Source organism: Periophthalmus magnuspinnatus, chromosome 8 (assembly GCF_009829125.3).
Source record: "Periophthalmus magnuspinnatus isolate fPerMag1 chromosome 8, fPerMag1.2.pri, whole genome shotgun sequence".
In the NCBI taxonomy this organism is placed as follows: Eukaryota; Metazoa; Chordata; class Actinopteri; order Gobiiformes; family Gobiidae; genus Periophthalmus; species Periophthalmus magnuspinnatus.
Window position 1 is genome coordinate 26,043,705 of NC_047133.1, and position 22,556 is coordinate 26,066,260.

The following is a 22,556-nucleotide window of genomic DNA, read 5'->3' on the forward strand; positions in this document are numbered from 1 at the left end:
GCGGGGCAGTCCTCTCCAAACTCGCCCCACTCTGTCTTCACGGCCATCTCCTGTGTTAGCCTAGAGCCTATGTTATAGAACTCTTAGAGTTATTCACGTAAGCCATTTATTCTTCTCATAGCCTAGAGGAGAAACTACAGAGATCATTTTATTAACAAGAAAACAATAAGATGTTTGAATACATTTATCACAAGCTCACTTTAGGACATGACACTTGTTGGTGATAATCAAAACAATGATAAAGGCCTAGGCCTATGTGTTACCCTAAAATACAGGGCTGTAGATATACAAATAGGCGTACATTTCAAGTTTTAAATACTGCAGCATAGGCCTACATTGTCTGATTGCAAGACTGTGTCAGATGGGCAGGTTGTGCAAGACATGCATTTAACTCACTTGGCTCAACTGGCACTATTGCCTTGGGTATCTCAACTCTGTTTAAATTGTGGCTTTGGTCAGCTGTCCATCTCCTATTGTTTAGGTTTGGTGCACTATTTAACATTTCTGGTAGGGACATGGAGATGTCATTCAATCAGGCTTCATTTACCTTTTCTGTTATTTCAGAAATGCAGTTAGGCCAATTTATTTTGTGTAGGCTGTGGAAACTACAGAGCAAAGTCACTTGTAAGTAAACTAGAGTATGACAGCAGCATGATTATTCTTATAATGGCACTGTAAATGGAGGTGGTGGTAAATAAGTGTTTGCTTCTATTTGAAGTAGCTATAAGTACTATACATTCTTGATTGAAAATCAAAATCAATTCTTGGAACAACAAGATTTATCCAATATCCAAATAAACTAAACTTGATCATTACTATTGCTAAAAAGAGACTTGAAAAAACATGCATTCTTACAGTGAATAACTTGCCTCTCCATGGATCTGGCCTGTAATTTGGCCTTGTGGCGCCATCTGGTTGTAGAGATTATTCTAATGTCATACTGTGGAGAAATAACATGCTCATATAAACAAGTTGATAAGTGCTTTATCAGAAGTTACACAATGCTCCTTTAAGTATTTCCAGTTGTAAAGAAATGTTACGTTTCCTGTGTAGGGTCCTCTACCATCTTTCTCCATGGACTTGTTTTTGCTTTGCCTAAAATGAAACATTACAGCATGGGATTAAACATACCCATCTTGCATTTTAGCAGGTATTTTACTACCCAAAAATACTTGTGAGCAGGGTTGTCTCTCCACAGATCTAACTGTAAACTGACCTGTCACCTGCTTATATCTGCATGGAGATAGAAAAATGTAATACCATATCGGGAAAGACAAGCAGGTGGTGGATCCTCCACCAGAAATGTCACATACCTCTTTAAAATTAGGCTACCCTCATCCATATCCAATATGACTCCACTACTCCACTTTTCCAGCACATTTCGGCCTCACCAGCAAGTGACTTCTCACCCCCAAGGAATTGAGTAGTGTAACTACATTACATCAAGAAAATGAATTGAAGCTGTATATTTTTAAATGTAGCTTTGTGCACTGTGTGTTTTTGTGTTTTGTGTTAATGTGTGGATGTTTGCCCACTGAGCAGCCAAACAGGCCTGAGTAAGTGGAGATATTGATTGTGCAATGTTGAGCACAAGGATTAAAAACATATATATTTTGTTGTTGTTTCCACTGACATATAAACGTACAATAGCCTATAGATAATTAATTGACTGATAATTTACAGTTGTCAGCAGGCTTTTGCAGCTCCCTCCCTCACACTGTTGCTGTGCAGCGAGCCAACCCATCAGCTGATCTGATCTGAGTGTCCATCCACGCCAAGGTATAGATATTTCCCTATCGACCAGATATAGATATTCCCCTATTGCTGGACCAATAGGCCAGCTTCTGCTCTCTATGTGCCCAAAAAGCTAGCTATTACACTAGACTAGAATTAGAATGCATGGCTTTAAAGGTTCACTATGCCTATATGGAGAAGATGGACCCACCATAAGTACTCATTTTGGGTTGTTTTTTTACTATGTATGTATGTATGTATGTATGTATGTATGTATGTATGTATGTATGTATGTATGTATGTATGTATGTATGTATGTATGTATGTGTGTGTGTATGTCTGTGTGTGTGTGAATATGTGTGTGTGTAGTATGTGCGTGGGTGTGTGTGTGTGGGGGGGGGGGGGGTGAGTGTGTGTGTGTGTAAATAAAACAACTGAATACACGCAAGATTTTTAAAATCCAGGCTTAAAACATGTGACATGTTGTGACACATTATCATTATTTATATTTTGTTGTAATAATGTATTTTATTCTCCTATTTTACTGTTTTAGTATGATTTTAACTTGTTTTAATTTGATTGTACTGGAAAGCACTTTGGTCACCTTGAGTGTTGCAAAGTGCTCTATAAATAAATGTTGATTGATTGATTGAAGATACGTTTAATGCCATACTGTGGAACATTCCAGGGGCAAAGCATCACGTTCACAGAACCTTCACCTTGCACTTTTAATTAACCATGGATGTTTGGTGGGCTCAGGAGAAATATAGTAAAACATGACGCATTATATTTTAATCAAGCAAAAAGCCACTACAGTATCTGTCCCTTGTCCACTTGAAGTCTTTACGCACTTGAATCGGCGCGCTAAATAGTCCTTTGTTTACATGCAGTGCTGCCGTCTCTGTGCGGAAGGAGGCTTTCGGTAGTGCAGTAGTGTGACTCCTACCAGCTGTTTCCCGCCTTGAAAGCCATCCCATCAGCTGCACACACACACAGGGCCATGCAGAGGGAGAAGGAGAGGGGAGGGAGCGACAGAGAGCGAGGTAGAGCGCCACACACAACGAGGGAACCCCATCAGCTGGAAGACGAGTAACATTACAACTCTGAGCAGCCTCAAACTACCACTCTACACTCACGAGATTATACATTATCTGAGGATAAATCCGCGTTGCATCACGGCAGTTTTCTTTGTACAACGGTTCCGCTTTCCTTTACATCTAGAGCGTTTGTTTTGTGTTTTTTTGGGGACGGGGGGGACCAAAACTGGCGAGTGGTGAGCATGGAGTATTTCATGGTACCCGCTCAGAAGGTGCCCTCTTTGCAACATTTCAGAAAAACGGAGAAAGAAGTCATTGGAGGGCTCTGTAGGTACGTATACACACGCATTCACTGTATATGCGATGCGGTGTGTGGAAGTCATCTCTGTTTGAGAGTAGGGCGCGCTGAGGCAACATGCTTCATCAGATGTTATTGTGTACACGATCTACTCACGGGAAGCTGCGGGCTTTTATAATGACGCCACAATTACAACAATATGTCCAGCTCCGGACTGGTACATGAATACGTCAAATTAATTGGCACATTTACGAAAAAATGATGTATTTCAGAGCTAACAAACACAAACCACGTGGTACTGCACGCCACGCTGTTACTCCGCTCTAGAGCGCGTCCGCGGTCTATTTATCCTTAAATTATTCTCAAGTGTCACATTAGTGTGCAGTGATTTGCATTACAAGAGTATGGCTCTCGCTGCGGGTGTCACAGTTGGAGGAGTAGGCTGTTTTCCAGTCACACGTTGCCGTTTACCTCAGACCGATCAGAAGTTATTGTGGGTAGTGCGGCCATGCTTGTGGCTTGGGCTAAAAGCAAAGGGTCTGGACTTGTTTCATGTGAGTGGCGTCATGGTTTAACAATCAATCGCTCAAAGCCGTGGTAGCAATTTTAAAAGGCTTTGTAAAGGCTTGATGCATACACTCGGTTTAATAGAAGGCCACATTGCTACTCAAGCGCCTCTCGCATTGCGTCTTTTCGTCCCGTACCTCTGCCATGCTGCCTGCCGCATTGTTGTAATGGCGGAGGACATGAAAAGTGTGCTTAGAGCACGCGTTATTGGACAGGCTCGCAGTGATGGGGACGGTCTCTTACACTGTTGACAAAGTGAAACATGTATTTTTTGATATATGTGATAGTTCGACCCACTATCCATGTGAAAAAGCTGGTAATTTAAATGGTGTTAAATTTATAAGGGGGTGTGTTGTCGCGGAAGGCCCTCGATACGTCGTCCGCAGCTCGGGGTTGAACGGAGGCGGAGGGATACATGCACAGCTGCTCGATGGTGACGCGGTATTCTGGGAAATGTAGTCTAGTGCTCAAATACACAATGTGAATGAAAACTGCTAGAAATGAGAGAAACCATTTACAATGTGTGTTAGTAAACGGCCTAAAACATTTATAGAGCTTTTGACTGCATGTCTGTCAGTCTCTCTCTATTCTGTACTGTACGTTTTTCTTGGATCACGTATGGATATATTAATAATAATATATTGATAATGAGTATATATTCATAGCATATGCCAATGTCAACAGACATAGTCCACAGTATTTTTTTGAGTCGGCGCAAACTAACAAGGAAACTCACCATGTCTCCACCTATTGTCCTGCAGTTTGGCCAATCTTCCTCTAACGCCCGAAACAGCCCGGGACCAGGAAAGACGAATACGCAGAGAGATCGCCAACAGCAATGAGCGTCGGCGTATGCAAAGCATTAATGCTGGTTTCCAGTCACTGAAAACACTCATCCCACACAGTGATGGAGAGAAGCTGAGCAAGGTGGGTCTCAAAGTGATTGGTTGAAAAAATAAGTTGCATATTCAGAGGTTCAAAGAAATGAAATTGTACTCCTTATATGATGCATTGTCTTTATCTCACCAGGCTGCTATCTTGCAACAAACTGCAGACTACATTTTTACTTTAGAGCAGGAGAAGACACGGCTATTGCAACAGAACAGTCAGCTCAAACGAATCATACAAGTAAATAATCACAACTTTTGACTATGACATTACGGATCCATAAAGCAATTTCAGTGATTATGTTCATTTACCTTTTCTGTGCTCAACAGGAACTAAGTGGCACATCTCCTAAAAGAAGGCGTGCAGAAGAAAAAGATGAAGGGATTGGCTCTCCTGATATTCTGGAGGAGGAGAAGACTGAGGACCTCAGACGTGAGATGATTGAGCTAAGACAGCAGCTGGAGAAAGAACGTTCTGTCAGGATGCTCCTGGAAGAACAGGTAATTTATTGTTACAGTGGGACTGAAGAAATAGAAATGAGTTTTGGTTATAAACCAATTGTTCTCTCTGGCAGATGCGTTCACTGGATGCACAGTTTTATCCTGAGAAGCTGAAAGCTCTTGCCCTCCATGTGCAGGATCAGCAGACACAAAGCCTTGTCCAACTGCAACAACAGAAGCAGCAGCTGGAGAGGGACCTCACTCCAGTGCACAGCCCACAGGTCTGAAAAAAAAAATGTATATGTAAAGACTCCCCTGAAAAAGAGATTCTTAGTGGGACTTTCTAGATAAAGGTGCACTATGTAAGTTTTTTGAGTGAAGTGTTTTGCCTGGAATGTTTGACAGTGGACCCTTACAGACCCTTACAGTAACAATGCACATGTCAAAGTAGCAAGATATATCAGGTGACTAACTCTAAAGTTTCAGATATATAAAGGTGCACACCTTTTATATAAGTCAATGTTTTGTCTTGACACACTACAACAATTCTCCCTCTAAGGTTTAGTTCCCTGGCTTTTCATGTCATTTCATGTCAAGTGTCTTTAGCCAAGTAAACAACTGAAGTTTGTTTGTCAAGTAATCTCTCAGCCTCTCTCAGTGAATCGCAGGATCTGGTTTCTGCGGCTGACCCTAACTGAACATGACACTGAATTGATTAGCAGGACCTGCCAGACAAAACACATCTGGCAATCCTGAGCTCAAAGGAAACAATGATTGGTAATATAACTGAAATAAGCTTTTGTTTTTATTTGATTCCAGTGTTAAAGTTCCACACCTATTTAAGATCAAGGACTACAAATGTTTATCCGTCTTGTTACTGAAGTTTATGAAATTGCTTGTATGGGTTTTTTCAGGTGCTTGCCCCAGCCACCCCTCCTGCCCCCACTCATCATGCTACGGTTATTGTCCCTGCACCTGTCCAACCTCCACAGCCCCATCACGTCACTGTGGTAACCATGGGCCCAGCCTCTGTTATCAACACAGTGTCCACATCTCGACAGAATTTGGACACCATTGTTCAAGTGAGCTTCTCCAATACGTCAACAAAAGTATGGCCACCAGAGGGAGCCACATTAACTTGTGAAATTATGCTTCCAGGCAATCCAGCACATTGAGGGCACCCAGGGTAAATCTAGTGCAGGTGAGGAGGAGCAAAGGAGAGCAGTTATTGTTACTTCTGGACGTCTTCTCTCAGAAGCCGTTGGCTCAGACACAGCCTCCAACAGTGACGGACCAGATGACTGCTCACTGCCCTGAGGAGGACTCCTTTGTTCTGCATGCCGTACACACACATACACACTCAACAGCACTATGAGGACCTTCATAAGGCTGATAGAAAGACTAAAGCACTCTTTGAGATTTTTATAAACACTCTACTTTTTGTCAGCCCAGAGGCATAGACTGAATCTTAGACTGGTTTAAATTTTCTAGCAGTCCTACCTGCAATGCATTTGTATTCGCCACCCTCTAAATTTAATCAATACCGTATTACTTTATCAAGTATTCAATGAAACCTTTTTTTTTAAATTTCCTCAGAAAGCTCTATAACCATTGTTCTATAGACACATCATGCCGAATTGCTAATTATTGCAACTATTATGTCCCCAGAACGTCTTTTTTTGGATCTTGAATTTGTTTGTCTTTAGATCCCTCTGAGAGATAATATTTTGTATGTTCTGGATTCTCTAAGCTAGAATTTCAAAGAGAATGTAATAGATATAAGCTTCATGTTGACAGAAACTGTTTTCATGGCTTATTGGTGCTAACAGGAAATTAAGCATGATTTAGGAGTGCACATAACGGTTCATTGCTACTTTGTCTTTTTGCCTTTTTGTGTTACTGGGCTGGGTTCCCAGTAATCCCATATGTTGTTGCGTGTTTGTTTCTGTCATTGCCTGGCTACAGTGAATACAGTGCTTTGATATTGACGCTCTCTTATGATAAAAAGTCAAAGTAATCAGCAGGGTCTAAGAGGTGGTCTGGAGTGTGGGTGCAGAGAGTGGCACCTCATCTGCTTTGTATCCATCGTATACATTTAAACAAAACTGACGTACAATCACCCTTTTTGATGAATTTGAAGAGCTTCTTTCTAAACCATGGATGTTTGAAGTTTGATTAAGTAATGAACAGCCCATAGATGTTCTATGCATTTTCAGACATATCTATATCACTTGTTTGTTTACCTTGTATACTATATTTTCTTTTCTTTTTTGTGTTCATTTTATGATCATTTCTGGGGTGGAAATTTAAGACCCAGATGGAGAAGAGGCATATAGCCTTACTCCAGTGCGGGAGGCACTGTGGAGCCAGCCTTAACACAGCCCCTGGGCTCTAATAGACTACAGTATGTACCCAACTGTTGTATGTCTCCCTATGGTTTTTAACCCCACTGTTACCATGAGAGGGTCTTGCACCTCAGAGGTGTTAAAATACATGCTGACATATGTAGGCTTAGGCTACTTTTGCTGTTTCATTTATTATAAGTGTACTTGTTGCTGGTATGTTTTCTTCATATAAGCACTCTCTCCAAATAGAGTGCACAGTGTCATCTAGATCTGGATTTGCACTTGTTCTCATGCACTGGTGCAGTGCTTGTAAACATTCCATTCAGTCATATCTTCCCTGCACATTGAAACCAGGTGATACATGGAAAAGCCATACCTGGTACACCAGAGATTATGAATGCAGCTCTTGACACATGACCTGTAAGTGAAATGTGCTTTTCTTCAAAGTCATTGTTCTGTACATGCATAGATGGAGCTGCTGGACAGATAATGTGTTCGGGTTCAACACATTGCATCTATCATAGAATTGCCCTTTAAATATATTGATGTCAGCTGCACTGTAGTCTGTTAAACAAAGCAAAGGGGCACTTACTCTATCAATGAAAAAGGGGAATTTTCGGGATATCGAGGTATGCCTTATGTTTGTAGAGCCCCTGTTTGTCTCATAAATTTACTTTTGTCTTTTTTTCTTTTTTTTGTCAAAAGCATGGACATATCAGAATATAGTGGGCCTGGCAGATCAAAAACTATTAAGCACTTACTGTACTAGACAAGCAGAGATCCTTTGTGATTGACAAAGAAAGCTTTCTGTACGGTTCCTACTTGAGGTAAAAGCAAAAACTTTACAGCTGTGTATATATTTTGTCCTTTCCCCCATGAAACACTTTTTATTATTTTGCCAACATTCATGCTTTCAAGTTTTTTGTTGTTATGAAGTTGTTCACATGTACTTTTTAAGTTTTGATCTGTCAATGTATACAGTCATCAAGAAGCTATTTTTTTTTAAGAGAAAATGTTTTGGGGAAAAGAGGCCTGTGCCTTTGTAAAGACAGAATAATAAAGTTTGTACCTTGTTTTTTACTTTTTGGGATTTGAGTGTTTTATTTGACATTTTTTTACACTATTGTTTATGATATATTAAATATATTAACATAGTGTTAACAATATTATGGGAAACAATGGGGAATCTTCTCTTTTACTGTTTCAGCTATAGAGTTGAATAATTAACATTTTACTGGGAATATCAGGGTATAGGATCATTTTGGATGTCTTCAGTGGCATTGTTTATTGTATATTTAGTTGTGCTACACCACATTCAAAATCTATTTGTACTCTGTAATGATACAACAAGCAAGCTGTTAGATGAATTGTTGTCAAGGTTCTTGCTAAATAATAATTGTGTGGTATGCATTAAAAATTAAGCTTATCAACTCTTTTAGAGCATTTGGTATGTAACTCCAGGCACATTTCTGGATTATTGTACCATTGAGATTTCATTGGAATTAAGATTATGTCTGCACAGTGTCTGCTGGAGTGTGATAAAGTCGTAATCCATCCTGCGTTTAGCCAAGTTAGGGATTTAAGATTGGGTCCTTCCCATGTCCAATGCATGTCCTTATTAGCTTTCATACTTCTCATCACCGTAACACTTACACATAGAACTATAAGATTAGATATGGTGCAAAATTCACATCTAAGTACATAAAATGTATGGTTTATATAATTTATCATACAGTGGATTGGCTAGTCTCAAACTGAAACTGATGCACAATAAATACGGTTTAAATACTTTTAATATTAAAAACTACTACAATTTATGAAGATTGGGCCCATCTCTATTGGCAACCACAGATATAAATTGAGTAAGTTAATAGGCCTTTTTGCCAAATATGTCTTGAACCAAAACAGTTAAACCAACAACTTGGAGCATACTTTTGATTCATGGGCTGCTGTCATTTTCTGACTATTAAAACACTTGTGTAAACAATGTCATTTGTCACAAGTATCACCCCTCATTTAGAACTAGGAAAGTCTTTCTAAACCTCATTCACATTTGGTCGTTTCTGACACCGCATATGTTTTACTGTTGCTCCATTATGAATGTTTTTTTTTTTTATTGAAATGTTTATTGCTCGCCATTTATTGAGACTGGCAACCAGGCGGTGAACTCTGAATAGGACAATCAGCTGGTGGTACATTTGGTGTGGTCTGTTCTAACAGCTCTTACACATGGCCCCTCCAGCAGCTGGCCACCTCAGTGCCCGCCTCTCCTCTCTCTGCGCCCTTTAACCTTCCTGCCTGCAGTATATATAGTATGTGAAACTATCAGAGTTCTCCTGGCAGCCATCATGAAGGGTACGCTCTCAATCTGCTGTCTGCTCTCTCTGCTACTCTTGCAGGCCGCTGCAGGTAAGAATCACAATAATTACATACATTTTTATGTTTACTTTTTATATAGGTGCAAACTTTACATTTACTGTGTTTCATGTGTCAACTAAAGCTGATTGTGTCATTGTCATTCATAATTTCAGGTTTCAAAACTTTTAAATTCAATATTTTGTTTATAATACATATATACAGATATAATGTTCTGTCTGTAGATTATTGACAATATATGTAACCCATGGTAACTTAATACAGCCTAGGAGTACATGGGGACAGAATGAAATACCAGGCGAGGATAGACACATATTTATAACCATCTTTTTTAAGCTTCAACTATTTAAAAACTGTCCTACTTTATTACTTAAGGTCTCACCATGTAGAATAGGATGTCTTTAACTGAATCTGTCAGCATTCATTTTTTATAGTTGGACAAAGCGTTTAGATGTGACCATTGTAGAGTTTGAACAGTGGTGTGGCAGACGGTCAGACATGCTTTCAAATGGCACTGGCCAATGGAAAGTTTTTGTCCGATGAGGCTCAAGGGGCTTTAGAACCATATTTGTTTTAGATTCACTTCCATGATGTCCCATTTCCCCACATACACTACAGATAACAGTGCTTAAAGATAGCAATGATTGTATTGATGCATTTGGCTCTACTAAATGTAATCAAAATATTTTAATAACTGCAATATCAGAAAATGTATATACTATAGTGACTGCTGCCCCTCCAGATTTCCCCCATTTAAAATAATGCATATGGATCTGCCCTTGTTCAGTACGTTACCCTTGCCTCTCACCCCTGCCTGTCCTTGGGGTTCAGCCCTTCCGCCCGACACAGGCCTGTGTAGCCCAGGCCCAGTCAGATGTCTAAGATTGGAAGGCCTTCTGAAACCCTACACTGTTCAGTGCAGCTCTACTCGTCCCTCTCCACTCTCTCCCCCTCTCTCTCTACCCTCACCAGGCTTTTGATATGCTGCACAGCTGCTGTCACTCTGCACTGTCACAAACACAATTTATTCCCAGCAGTTGGCCTTATAGGGACATGCTTTCCCCCAGTGGAGAAGCCAGGCCATTGTAATAGCTTGCCCAATGTAAATTTCAGCAAATATGTCAGAAGTCAGAATATAAAGTCAGAGTAAATAAACAACACTTCATTGTTTGCAATGAGCAAACTAGAGAAAATATAAGGATTTTTAGCTGTGGGGTGGCCTTGGAAATAAACATTAGTGGCAATGTTCAGGAATTTCCATGTTTAGGCTTGTAGCCTCATATTTTGTTTCCTAAACTATTTGGAATTCAACAAAAGAAAATATAAAATATAAACACTTGTGGAATTTTTTTTACAACCATCTCTGACACAATTCAAACAACACTTTGCATATTTACAATATATCAGTGTCAGTTTGAGTTCTGGTCAAGATTTGGCCCATTGTTAAGGCAATAATACACTAACATAAATGTATTTATGTTTATTATGAATGAATTCTTAGTGATAAAGACCACAAACTCAAACTTGTTCCTGAAACATACAGGCCCACGTGATTTCCTCTGCAATCATATAACATGTGGGGGGGTCCCTCTCTTTGAGGAGGACTCTAGAATGGCTCCATCTCCTCATGAGACTTGGACCAAGGGCACAGCGTGTCCTTCACATGCTTCCGATGGGAGACAGAGATCAACACCTCTGTGTAAAGCTTTAAACTACTCCATTCTCTTTGTCTTTCTTCACTTTTGTCAGCTCATTACAAGCAGTTAGTCAGAACAAAAATAGTCTACACTTACAAGGGTTGGATCAATTCTAAATTTAATAGCAGTCCATACAGAAGAATACTCATATCCCAATGAATTAGGCTAAATGTTAAACTGTCAGGCTATTGGTCAGATCCTTAAAATAGGATGCAGCCACTGTGCCTCCGGCTCAGTCGGGCGCATGAGCCATGGGGGTATATTTGTGAGGATGGGGGCAGCTCTACAGCAGCTTCACCACCTGTTGCCATCTGTGCACCACACCCGCCTCACACCTCTATTTGTGACAGAAAACGCACATTCCAGTGCTCTCCTGCTGTTGCTGCTTTTGGTTTGCAGTTGTTACCATGCGTTACAAGTGCAATTACTTCTTTTGGATATCTGCTAGATAAACAATCAACAACACAAGACATTAACAGGCAAAATCTGTCTTTAAAGTTTTATTATTGCTTAACTTTGCTAACTTCTGATGTAAGGATGATGGAGCAATGATATGAGAATTAACATTAATGACAAATGGAAATGTTACATTTCTCTTGTTAGTATGTTGTAGGAACGATGAAAATATATTTGACTTTATCAAGATATCAACAAAGTTTTTGCAGCGAAACTAATATGTGATGCCCTTTAAGAAGCATACCAGAGGATTCCCCTAAGTTTGACTTACTTGAACCCAAAGCTCAACTAATATCCTGGGGCTTCCCTCTGCTCTCCTCATGTTCACTTTAATTCAATTACCTTCCAGTGCTGCCAACAGAACATGATCTAGCACACTAGTGTACAAGTGTACACTGTGATAGACAGATAGATAGATAGATAGATAGATAGATAGATAGATGTAAACATAATATTTGTAACCTCTACTGTATTTTGTATGGTTGTATTATAATTGCGTACCCTTCTCCGGCTGAAACAATAGAGGTGGATGTTGATGCTACACAGCCTAGGCGCTGGGCTCAAATCTCCCCCATTCACACTGGATGTAGTTTATAAGTGGAGAGTCTCTCTGAACCAACTAGTGCTGTGGGGCAATGGGCTTTGTAAAGACACATGGTCCAAGCCACAGATATCATGGGTTCAACTCTCCTGGCGCCTGCAGGGTTAATTTTGAGTGCTGATGCAAGACATGCCCTGTGTAGGCAAAACAAGCTGTGATTCCTGTGGTGTGCTGCCCAGCGCACCAGAGGGTGTTAACAAGTTAACAACACTTAGGGGCACTCATATGGGCAGTGTTTAAAGACTCAGCTGCACTCAATATCAGAAGCTTGAATCTGATTACACCATCAGGGAAAATGGTGACATATTGTCTTTGCCTATTTCAACACAAAATATCTTTCATTACTGTTCACTTTAACTTTTGAAAGTGCATCCTAGTTCAATGTAAAGTCTTAAGTAGTACTTTAAGTTGTGTGACTTTGTCGAAAGTATACTACAAAATACCTGGCCAAGTAGGCCCGTTATATAGGCTCACCGTGAACTTAATAATTATAAACTTACACTCTGTCACATGTTATACTGATTACACAATTACACTGAAAACACATGATCAGAGGTAAGAACAAAATAATTATTTTATAAATGATACAAAACATCAAGGAACGTAAGTTATCACAAAACATAAAACTGCAAAGCTATTGGTAAACATGATCAATTCAAGCATAGTGGTTTACGCTGGAGCATGTGCTTTTCCAGCAGAAGTTACAGCAGGGCAGGAGGTGTGAACCAGGAACACTCTTTATTTTCACCTCACAGCTCTGCTCAGCTCTGACACAGGACAGTTATGCTTTTGGTTAGGGGCTGGGCCTGCGAGACATGCGGACAAATTGCACCATGGAATACCTCTGTGATAATGGAATAAATATAGAGGAGTAAAGACAGAGGATTGTACACTGGCTGTGTGTATTAGTGTTGGGAACAATGAGTCTCTGCATCCATACTGTACTGGAGCAGGGAAGTCCCTTTGTGGCTTTTATCTGTTATCAGAGCCATGTTGAGGCCAAACACAGCTCTGTGTGTGTTTATTTTTGTCCCTGTCTTTCTAAATAAAGAGCTGACAGCATTAACAGCTGTGATTGAAGTAACATGATACTTTCATATTTGTACATGACACTCTTATTAGAGTAATCACTACTCTTTATGCAGCTCATACATTTAAATATGACTGACAACTGTTCAGAGTGCTAAAACTACAGTATGTACTACACATGTTTAAAGTAGTAAATGTATTTTTACCTTTGTTTTCAGAAGGGGAGGATGTCACCACCGAGCCTCTCAGGGACAGATCTCACATAGATGAAACACTTAGACTTGCAACTGAGGAGAAATCAAAAGACTATGCAGGTGAAAAAGTCTACATTGTTATCAACTTATGTCTACAAGCACAACATATTCTCTCAATGCCTAACCTAACCTTCTATTGTCATTGAAGCGGCTCTACAAACATTGAGAAAGATCTACCACAGTTCCATCAAACCCATGGAGCAGGCCTACAAGTACAACGAGCTGCGGCAGCATGAGATCTCAGGTATGACCAACGAGCAGACGTCTGCTGACTTGAGGAGTGGGATCTGTGTGGGATGCTTTGTGGAGAACGTCATGTGCAAGCAAGCGTTTTTTTTTTAAATTTGAACAATTTCTTTCCCTTTATTATCCCAAAAGTAAGATCCAAAACAATTCATCAATAGTCAAAATATTGTTACCAGTATTTTGAAAGTCAAGCCTGATGATGTTTGAAGCTACTATAAAGTAGTTTGGTTTATCAATGTATTAGTTTATGAGTCTATGAATACACTTACTTTGTTTTAAAGTAGCACCTACACTAAACCAAGAACAGTTACCCAGTAAATATAGATTTTTCAATTTTTTTTAAATATATTTCTGTATTAATTATCCTACCCACATCATAATGGCCTTCATACATGCACTCACCCATGTTTGATATGTGAGGTCAAATATGGATTTCTTTCATGCATTTTGTGATAGCACCCTTCACGTTGCACCGTCAATGTGCTCATCCCTGTCCTTCACAAACTGTTCCCCTCATCTAACAGCCTATCCTGGACGAACCCTAGGCGACCAGGCCACAGGTGGGTGTGGGCTTACCTTTGTGCATGGCAAAGCCGAGAATGCTCCGTCTTCTCCTTCCCCTCCATTTGTCTTAATACGTCATGTCCCTGCAAATGCACATGGTTCTACTCTTTACTCTCAACATCCATTCATTCTATATGGAAATCAGGTCACAACAGAAAGAGCTCTAAATAAAATAAAGGGAAGAAATGATTGTACAAATAACTACTGTATAGAGTGGGAAGCATGTACTTTTCTGACTCTAGCAAAAACAAGCACTGCATTACTGGGTCTATCCTTCGTATTTTTATGTGTTTAGATCATTGCTTTTTGAGAAACTATCTCTGCCATGTACAAAAAGCTCTAATACCAGCCAACACCCACTAGCTTGCTTTCAAAAGCCAGACAGTCTCTTTTTATGCCTGGATGCTTTGGGCTTTGATTAAATATGCCTGGCTCTTTGTGGTTTGTTGTTAATAAATTATTTTAAAGTCAGCCAGCCAACAACACAAAAATGTACTTTATGTTTTTCCTATGCAGATGGAGAGATTACATCCAAGCCAATGGTGCTGTTCCTGGGACCCTGGAGTGTAGGAAAGTCCTCAATGATCAACTACCTCCTAGGTTTACATGAAAGCCAATATCAGCTCTACACAGGTACAATGTGTCCCGATAAGTAGACTCAGGTACCAAAAGGTCGAATGGGCAGAATGTTTCAAGATGTCCCCTCATTTATCTTGATAGGAGCGGAGCCCACCACATCAGAGTTCACCGTCATTATGCATGGAGAGAAGATCCGGTCAGTGGAAGGTATTGTGATGGCTGCAGACAGCTCCCGCTCCTTCTCCCCCCTCGAGAAGTTTGGGCAGAATTTCCTGGAGAAGCTCATTGGTATTGAGATGCCCCACAAACTGCTGGAGCGTGTGACATTTGTGGACACACCAGGAATCATTGAGAACCGCAAGCAGCAGGAAAGAGGTGAGGGATTTTTTGAGCAACAAGGAAATAATCATTCATTAAAAAAAAAAAAAAAAATCATCATATTTTATTTTTCTCATTCAGGCTACCCCTTCAACGATGTCTGCCAGTGGTTCATTGACCGTGCTGACCTGATTTTTGTGGTATTTGACCCCACTAAACTGGATGTGGGCCTGGAGTTGGAGATGCTTTTTAGACAGCTGAAGGGACGTGAGTCTCAGATTCGCATAATTCTGAACAAAGCTGACCATCTGGCCACCCAGGACCTAATGAGGGTCTATGGAGCACTCTTTTGGAGCTTGGCACCTCTCATCAATGTGACTGAACCTCCTCGTGTCTACGTCAGTTCCTTCTGGCCATACGACTATGCCCCTGACACCAGCAGAGAGCTCTTTAAGAGGGAGGAGATCTCCCTCCTCGAGGACCTCAACCAGGTCATCGAGAACCGCTTAGAGAACAAAATTGCCTTCATCCGCCAACATGCCATTCGAGTGCGCATTCACAGCCTGTTGGTTGATCGATATGTTCAAACCTTTAAAGACAAGATGAGCTTCTTCAGTGACCCTGAGCTAGTATTTAAGGAGATTGTTGATGACCCAGACAAATTCTTCATTTTCAAGTCCATATTAGCCAAGACCAACGTCAGCAAGTTTGACCTGCCGAACCGTGATGCGTATCGTGACTTCTTTGGCATCAACCCCATCGCCAGCTTCAAGCCTTTGTCCACTCAGTGCTCCTACATAGGGGGCTGTTTGCTGGACAAAATAGAGAAGGCCATCACCAATGAGCTACCTGCTCTCCTGAGCAGCATTAACTCTGGCAAGCAGCCTGGCCTGTCCTCGTGTGAAGCTACAGGCTGTGGGGAAAAGCCAAAGAACCGCTATCGAAAAAACTGAGGAAAAATGATGAGTGTGAGTGGGAAGTGAGCTGAAGAAAGGGGTGCTACTACAAGCCTGGTCTTTTTAGGATACCTGAGTGCTTAAGGGGACAAAGAATGGATTTGTGTTTTTCTGAATGAGAATATACAGTAGAGTACGAATGGAGTTAGACAGTAGGAGGAGTGAAAAGGCAGCTTAAGGGCACAAGTGCTGACAAGAAATGGAACACCACTGAAAAAAAACAAACAAACAAAAAAAAAACAAACATAAAAACCTCGACTGGACTGTTCACGACCTGGGTTTGGGGGAAAATAGAAAAAAACAAAACAGAAAACAGATTATAAATGGAATTTTAGTGATACCAGCTCCCTTTTATGTGAAGTAAAAAGGTGGTTGTTGCAAAATGTGACAGCTGCACTAAAGCAGATATTTTGTTTCATTTCAGTAAATGGATTATTGGTGAGCACCATTGAGTGTGCTATTGTTCTATTTCATATTTATATAATGATGCTCATGGATTGTTGACAATCTTCACATTGTTGTTATATAAGCAGAGGTCAGGGGCCAAGACCTAATCTGAGGGCTTGTTCTGTTTCATCTGTTGTTACTGTTTTTGTTTAAGTCTACTACTTCCATTCAGTACTGTGTTATTTTTTTCATTGCCTTAAGCTTTCTGAAAGCTGAATGACCACATAAATAACATGGAAGGATGTGTCTGTGTTTATTTATTAAATTGCACATGTAAAGCTTAATTTTGTACTTAAGCAGAGAAGAAAATGTGTATTATTCCAATCTTTTTTTAAATTTGTTAACTGATCCCTCTTGTGGATTTTGGAGTTGGCCCCTGACCTCTGTGGTGAGAGGACAAAAGCTGACCTCACTCCACCAGATGCAGATGCTATAGGCCTATGGCTTTTTAAACCTACCTCAAAATATTCAGCAGAATCATGACATGGCATGAGGACATTATCGATGAGATAATACTAACGGGTAGGTAGAAATGACCTTCCTTATCCCCTTGCTGAGAGTCGCCCCTTTTCAACAAATTCTAGCCAACCTTTGCTCACTATTCTTGTCTGAATGTGTGTGCTCCACGTGGTGCTTCTATACAAATGTTGGCCACTAGAGAGTGCTGTGTAAAAGTGCAAGAAGATAAACAGAAAACTAACTCCAAAGGGACCGAGCACGGACCCTAATAAATACTGTTTTATCATTTGTATGTGATGGTCCAGGTTTTTCGGGGTGGTTGCCATGTTGGTCTGTTATAGTTGCGTTTTAAATTTTATGTGAATTGGTTGTAAAATAACACTTAAATTATTATTATTTTGAAGCTTGAACAAAGATTTCCGAATAAAGATTGCTGATTGACATGAAACTGTGGTTATTGATGTTGTACTCAAGAGCCTCTGCTGATCGGAGTCTATTTGATAATACTTTATATTTAATAGAACTGAAAGCATAGATTTGCCTCTTGCAATAGACTGATGTCCGCTGAGCACACAGCTGGATTCGGCCCCGCACATTTCCCATTGACTTTTATTTTGACACATCCAGGATGCGCTTGAAACCACGTCGCTCTTGACATAAATCATCCCCACCTCACAGGCACACGCTCATTTTACGCGGCTGGACGCCCATCTGAAAGCACAGAAGATGGTGGCGGCAGCAGACTGCGATATCCACCGCGCCCGGGGAGGATAGGGCTGTACAGCCTCCAGACAGAGATACACCTGCAACACGCCAATATTGTCCCGATTAGGAAAACTGACACCTCTTCTCAACGTGGACCGTGCACGGAATGAAAACAAGTAGCGACTTATATTTTGTTATTTAAAGTATGCGATTAATTGCTTTTGCATGCTGTATTTGAAAATGTTAAGTTCAGAGTGATCCTGACTGAAAAGCGCCGTTTTGAGCAGCGGACTGTGCCCTGAAGACGCGCACAGCAGAGAAACTGTTTTAATTAGCCCGTCTCTCCATTGGCTTTTCGACGTCTGACATTTCCAGAGGGACCAAGCTGCTGTGGGGAAACTTTACTTCCTTGGACAACACGGGTCGGACCCTAGTTTATTTTGAAGATTGTTCCTGTTGCCAGGACCAGTTATGATGTGGGTACCTGGATTTTCAGTAGAGGCTATTTTAATGCTTGTTGATACCAAAGCTCTGAGGATGGTGCGTAATCAGAGGTGAGCGTGTTTACTGGTACCAGATACAGAAATTTACGCCCCTGAGGGTCTAAATTGCGATTCTGGTCACATGGTCAGGAAACAGCTGGAAAATTAGAAAATGAAAATGTCCAGTCACAGATTATACACCCACCCTGTTTGACACGAGGCAAACAGGGTGAAAACACACTTTAACCTCATATACAATGGACATGTTTTATTGGCTGACATTTGCATCTTGGAGCCAACAAACAATTTGGCTTTCTGAATAGTCTAACAATGAGTGGAACCATTGGCTTGCAACTGAGTAAATTTGGACAGTGCAGATGGAGAGTGAACTTTACCATTTCAAGAGCATCAAAACAGCCAAGAACATAGAAGAATGCAGCACTGACGTCATCTGAGGCAGTAATGAACAACTCACTTTTCTGGAAAATTACCTCGGCCACTCCACAATAACTACCTTTAATTTTTAAAAAGAAATTATACTATTGTTTTTTCTTTACTCTCCCTTTTAAGAGAAAAAAACTGTGTCATTTTAAGTCAATATGGCTTCCCCCCAACATCAGCAGCTGCTGCCTCACAACACAGAAGTGAGTTGTGACTCGAGTGGAGATGGAGGAGTCTCAGTGCGAATTGGCAGCAGTATCAGACACAAGCACGGAGGCGGGCCACTGGGCTCTTTTGCAGGGGGCTTTATGGGGGGGTCCAAACACTGTAAATACAGCATCTCCTCCAGCTGCAGCTCAGGGGAGTCTGGTGCCAGGAGACCTGCAGCCAAAAACTTTCGTGTGCCGAAGAAAATGCCTCAGCTTTTTGAGCGATCTGCAGGACAATTCTGGAACCCTAAATTTGACTCCTCTATACTGGAGGAGGCCTGTCGTGAGCGGTGCTTCCCCCAGACCAGAAGGAGATTTCGTTATGTGCTCTTTTACCTGGTGTCTGCTACTGTTCTCTGGGGACTGTACTTTGCTGTCCAGCCATCTCGCTGTAATAGAGAAGCCTTTCTCCTTCCTACTGCATCATTTCTCTTTTTCTGCCTGCTCCTTTTCCTCCTAACATTCACTAAGCTCTATAGTCGCTGCTACAATCAGGCTTCTCTTCTGCTCATTTTTGTCACATTCATACTCACTTTGGTGCCGCAAATCCAGACAGCAGGTTTTAGGGACCCAGAGACTCCCACCGGCACATTAGAACAAGATGAGCAAAGTGGCATGGGCCCTGTGTACAATGTGTCATATGAAAAGCAGTTGGGGGAGGACAACTCGTCACCTTGCCTCTCTCCTGTTGGTACATTTTCACTGTGCATTGAAGTGCTCCTTCTGCTCTACAGCGTTCTCCATGTCCGCCTGTATGCCTCTCTCATGCTGGGCTTACTCTACTCTGTGATGTTTGAGAGTTTGGGCTGGTTGCACCTCACTCAAACAGGGGAGTCCTGGAGTCTGTCCTCTCCACCAGACTGGGACACATTAAGATGGCTAGGGCCTGCCAAAGCCCTGCTCCACCTCTGTGCTCATGCAATAGGCATCCATCTGTTTATCATGTCAGAAGTGCGCTCACGCAGCACTTTCCTCAAGGTGGGACAGGCAATCATGCATGGGAAGGATCTGGAGGTGGAGAAAGCCTTAAAGGAGAGGATGATCCACTCTGTTATGCCCAGGATTGTGGCTGATGAACTAATGAAACAAGGTGATGAAGAGATTGGTGACCATTCAGTCAAACGGTACTCAACCAGTGGTGCAGCAGCGGCTTTATCAAGTCCTAAGAACTACAAACACAAAAAGACTTCCATCCCCCGTGGTCAAATCATATTCAGGCCTTTTAACATGAAACGAATGGAACCTGTCAGTATTCTCTTTGCAGATATCGTTGGCTTTACCAAAATGTCTGCCAACAAGTCTGCACATGCCCTGGTGGGACTATTAAATGACTTATTTGGGCGTTTCGATCGGCTTTGTGAACTGACTGGTTGTGAAAAGATAAGTACTCTGGGGGACTGTTACTACTGTGTTGCTGGGTGCCCTGAGCCCAGGCCAGATCATGCCTACTGTTGTGTAGAAATGGGACTTGGCATGATCCAAGCCATTGAGCAATTTTGCCAAGAAAAGAAGGAGATGGTTAACATGAGGGTGGGCGTTCACACAGGAACTATTCTGTGTGGTATTCTTGGTATGAAACGCTTCAAGTTTGACGTTTGGTCCAATGATGTTAACTTGGCCAATCTGATGGAACAACTTGGTGTAGCTGGAAAAGTTCACCTGTCTCAAGCCACTGCAAACTTCCTGGATGACCGCTATCTATGCGAAGATGGACATGTCATAGAGAGGCTGGGACAAAGTGTTGTGGCAGATCAGCTTAAAGGTAGGCCTAAATAATTTTTTACACCTGGTTGTGTGTGTGTGTGTGTATGCATGTATGCATGCATGTATGTATATGTGTATATATATATATATATATATATATATATTTTGTACTGCACAACTGTTATAAATATATATGTCTAGTAATGCACTTTGTAGCTTTTCTGATTGAGGGTCTGCCACCTGCTTGTCTCCATGGAGATTATATTGTTTTGTCTGCAATGTTCCACAGTACATTGTCAAACATATCTATCTTGCATTTATGCAATTGCAAGTGTTTTTATATCTTGAAAATACCTTGAAAAACATGCATTCTTACTCACCTCACAGACCTGAACAGCAACTTGGCCCCATAGAGATGGACAAGCTTAGTGTCCAGTGTGGAACACTGGTAGCCTGTAGCCTTAGTGTGGAACATTCCGAGTAAATCATCAACATTCATGGAGACAAATAGGTGACACACCCTCCACCAGTGTTACATAGTTACAACCCCAATTCCAATGAAGTTAGGACGCTGTGTAAAACTTTAATACAGAATACAGTGATTTGCAAATCCTTTTCAACCTATTTTGAACTGAATAAACTTCAAAGACATATTTAATGTTCAAACTGATAAACTTTGTTGTTTTTATGCAAATATTCACTCATTTTCAATTTGATGCCTGCAACACGTTCCAATAAAGTTGGGACAGGGGCAACAAAAGAATGGAAAAGTTGAGGAATGCTTAAAATCCACCTGTTTGGAACATTCCACAGATGAACAGGTTAATTAGAAACAGGTGAGTGTCATGATTGGGTATAAAAGGAGCATCCCCGAAGGGCTCAGTCATTCACAAGCAAAGAGGCAAGGTTAACCACTTTGTGAACAACTGCATGAGCAAATAGTCCAACAGTCTAAGAAGAGCGTTTCTCAACGTGTATTTGCAAGGAATTTAGGGATTTCATCATCTACGGTCCATATTATCATCAAAAGATTCAGAGAATCTGGAGAAATCTCTACACGTAAGCGGCAAGGTTTTGGAGCAACATATGTTGACATCCAAGCAACGTCTTTTTCAGGGACGTCCCTGCTTATTTCAGCAAGACAATGTCAAGCCACATTCTGCACGTGTTACAACAGCGTGGCTTCGTACGCTGAACTGAAGTTGTACATTCAGCAAGAATGGGAAAGGATTCCTCCTGCAAAGTTTCAACAATTGATGTCCTCAGTTCCCAAATATTGAATGTTGTTAAAAGGAAAGGTAATGTAACACAGTGGTAAACATGCCCCTGTCCCAGCTTTATTGAAAAGTGTTGCAGGCATCAAATTGAAAATGAGTGAATAAAGTTTATCAGTTTGAACATTAAATATCATGTCTTTGTAGTTTATTCAGTTCAATATAGGTTGAAAAGGATTTGCAAATCATTGTATCTGTATTTTTTGTTTAGGTTTTACACAGAGTCCAACTTCATTGGAATTGGGGTTTTACATTGGGGTTGTTTCACTAATGAATGTGCCCTTTTAAAACTGTTCTAGTGACACAGTTTTAAGTAAGCCACAGAGTACAGTTGCATCATAGTGATGTTTTCACCTGAATATGACTAAAAGGAATAATGGTTATATGAGCTGTTCTGGATCAGTTGGAGATGGAGCAACAAACTGCTACAAAGGTTAAAGAATCAGAATG

General features: G+C 40.9%; 3 protein-coding genes across 4 annotated transcripts in view; all 3 read left to right on the plus strand.

Annotated features, from left to right (window-relative positions):
- The first annotated feature begins 2,628 nt into the window (after window positions 1–2,628).
- Window positions 2,629–8,211, plus strand: tfap4 (transcription factor AP-4 (activating enhancer binding protein 4)). The gene is made up of 7 exons (XM_033970626.2): window positions 2,629–3,102; window positions 4,398–4,563; window positions 4,666–4,764; window positions 4,854–5,024; window positions 5,099–5,245; window positions 5,879–6,046; window positions 6,123–8,211. Exons 1-7 carry the CDS (start codon window positions 3,014–3,016, stop codon window positions 6,279–6,281), a joined length of 999 nt encoding a protein of 332 aa, XP_033826517.1. The 5' UTR covers window positions 2,629–3,013; the 3' UTR covers window positions 6,282–8,211.
- A 1,423-nt stretch (window positions 8,212–9,634) lies between these two features.
- On the plus strand, window positions 9,635–17,739 carry srl (sarcalumenin). Of its 2 annotated transcripts, XM_033971798.2 has the most exons (7): window positions 9,635–9,718; window positions 13,687–13,782; window positions 13,871–13,966; window positions 14,493–14,528; window positions 15,049–15,165; window positions 15,253–15,486; window positions 15,571–17,739. In XM_033971798.2, exons 1-7 carry the CDS (start codon window positions 9,658–9,660, stop codon window positions 16,380–16,382), a joined length of 1,452 nt encoding a protein of 483 aa, XP_033827689.1. In that variant the 5' UTR covers window positions 9,635–9,657; the 3' UTR covers window positions 16,383–17,739. The 2 variants fall into 2 exon arrangements, with proteins under 2 accessions (XP_033827689.1, XP_033827690.1); XM_033971799.2 differs by lacking the exon at window positions 14,493–14,528.
- Window positions 17,740–19,034: 1,295 nt separating this feature from the next.
- LOC117375136 (adenylate cyclase type 9-like) overlaps window positions 19,035–22,556 on the plus strand; it is a 31,515-nt gene continuing 27,993 nt past the window's right edge. The window contains exon 1 of the mRNA XM_055223650.1: window positions 19,035–20,890. Within this exon, the coding sequence (XP_055079625.1) occupies window positions 19,078–20,890 (1,813 nt within the window). The 5' untranslated portion in view covers window positions 19,035–19,077. The remainder of the gene's footprint in view (window positions 20,891–22,556) is intronic.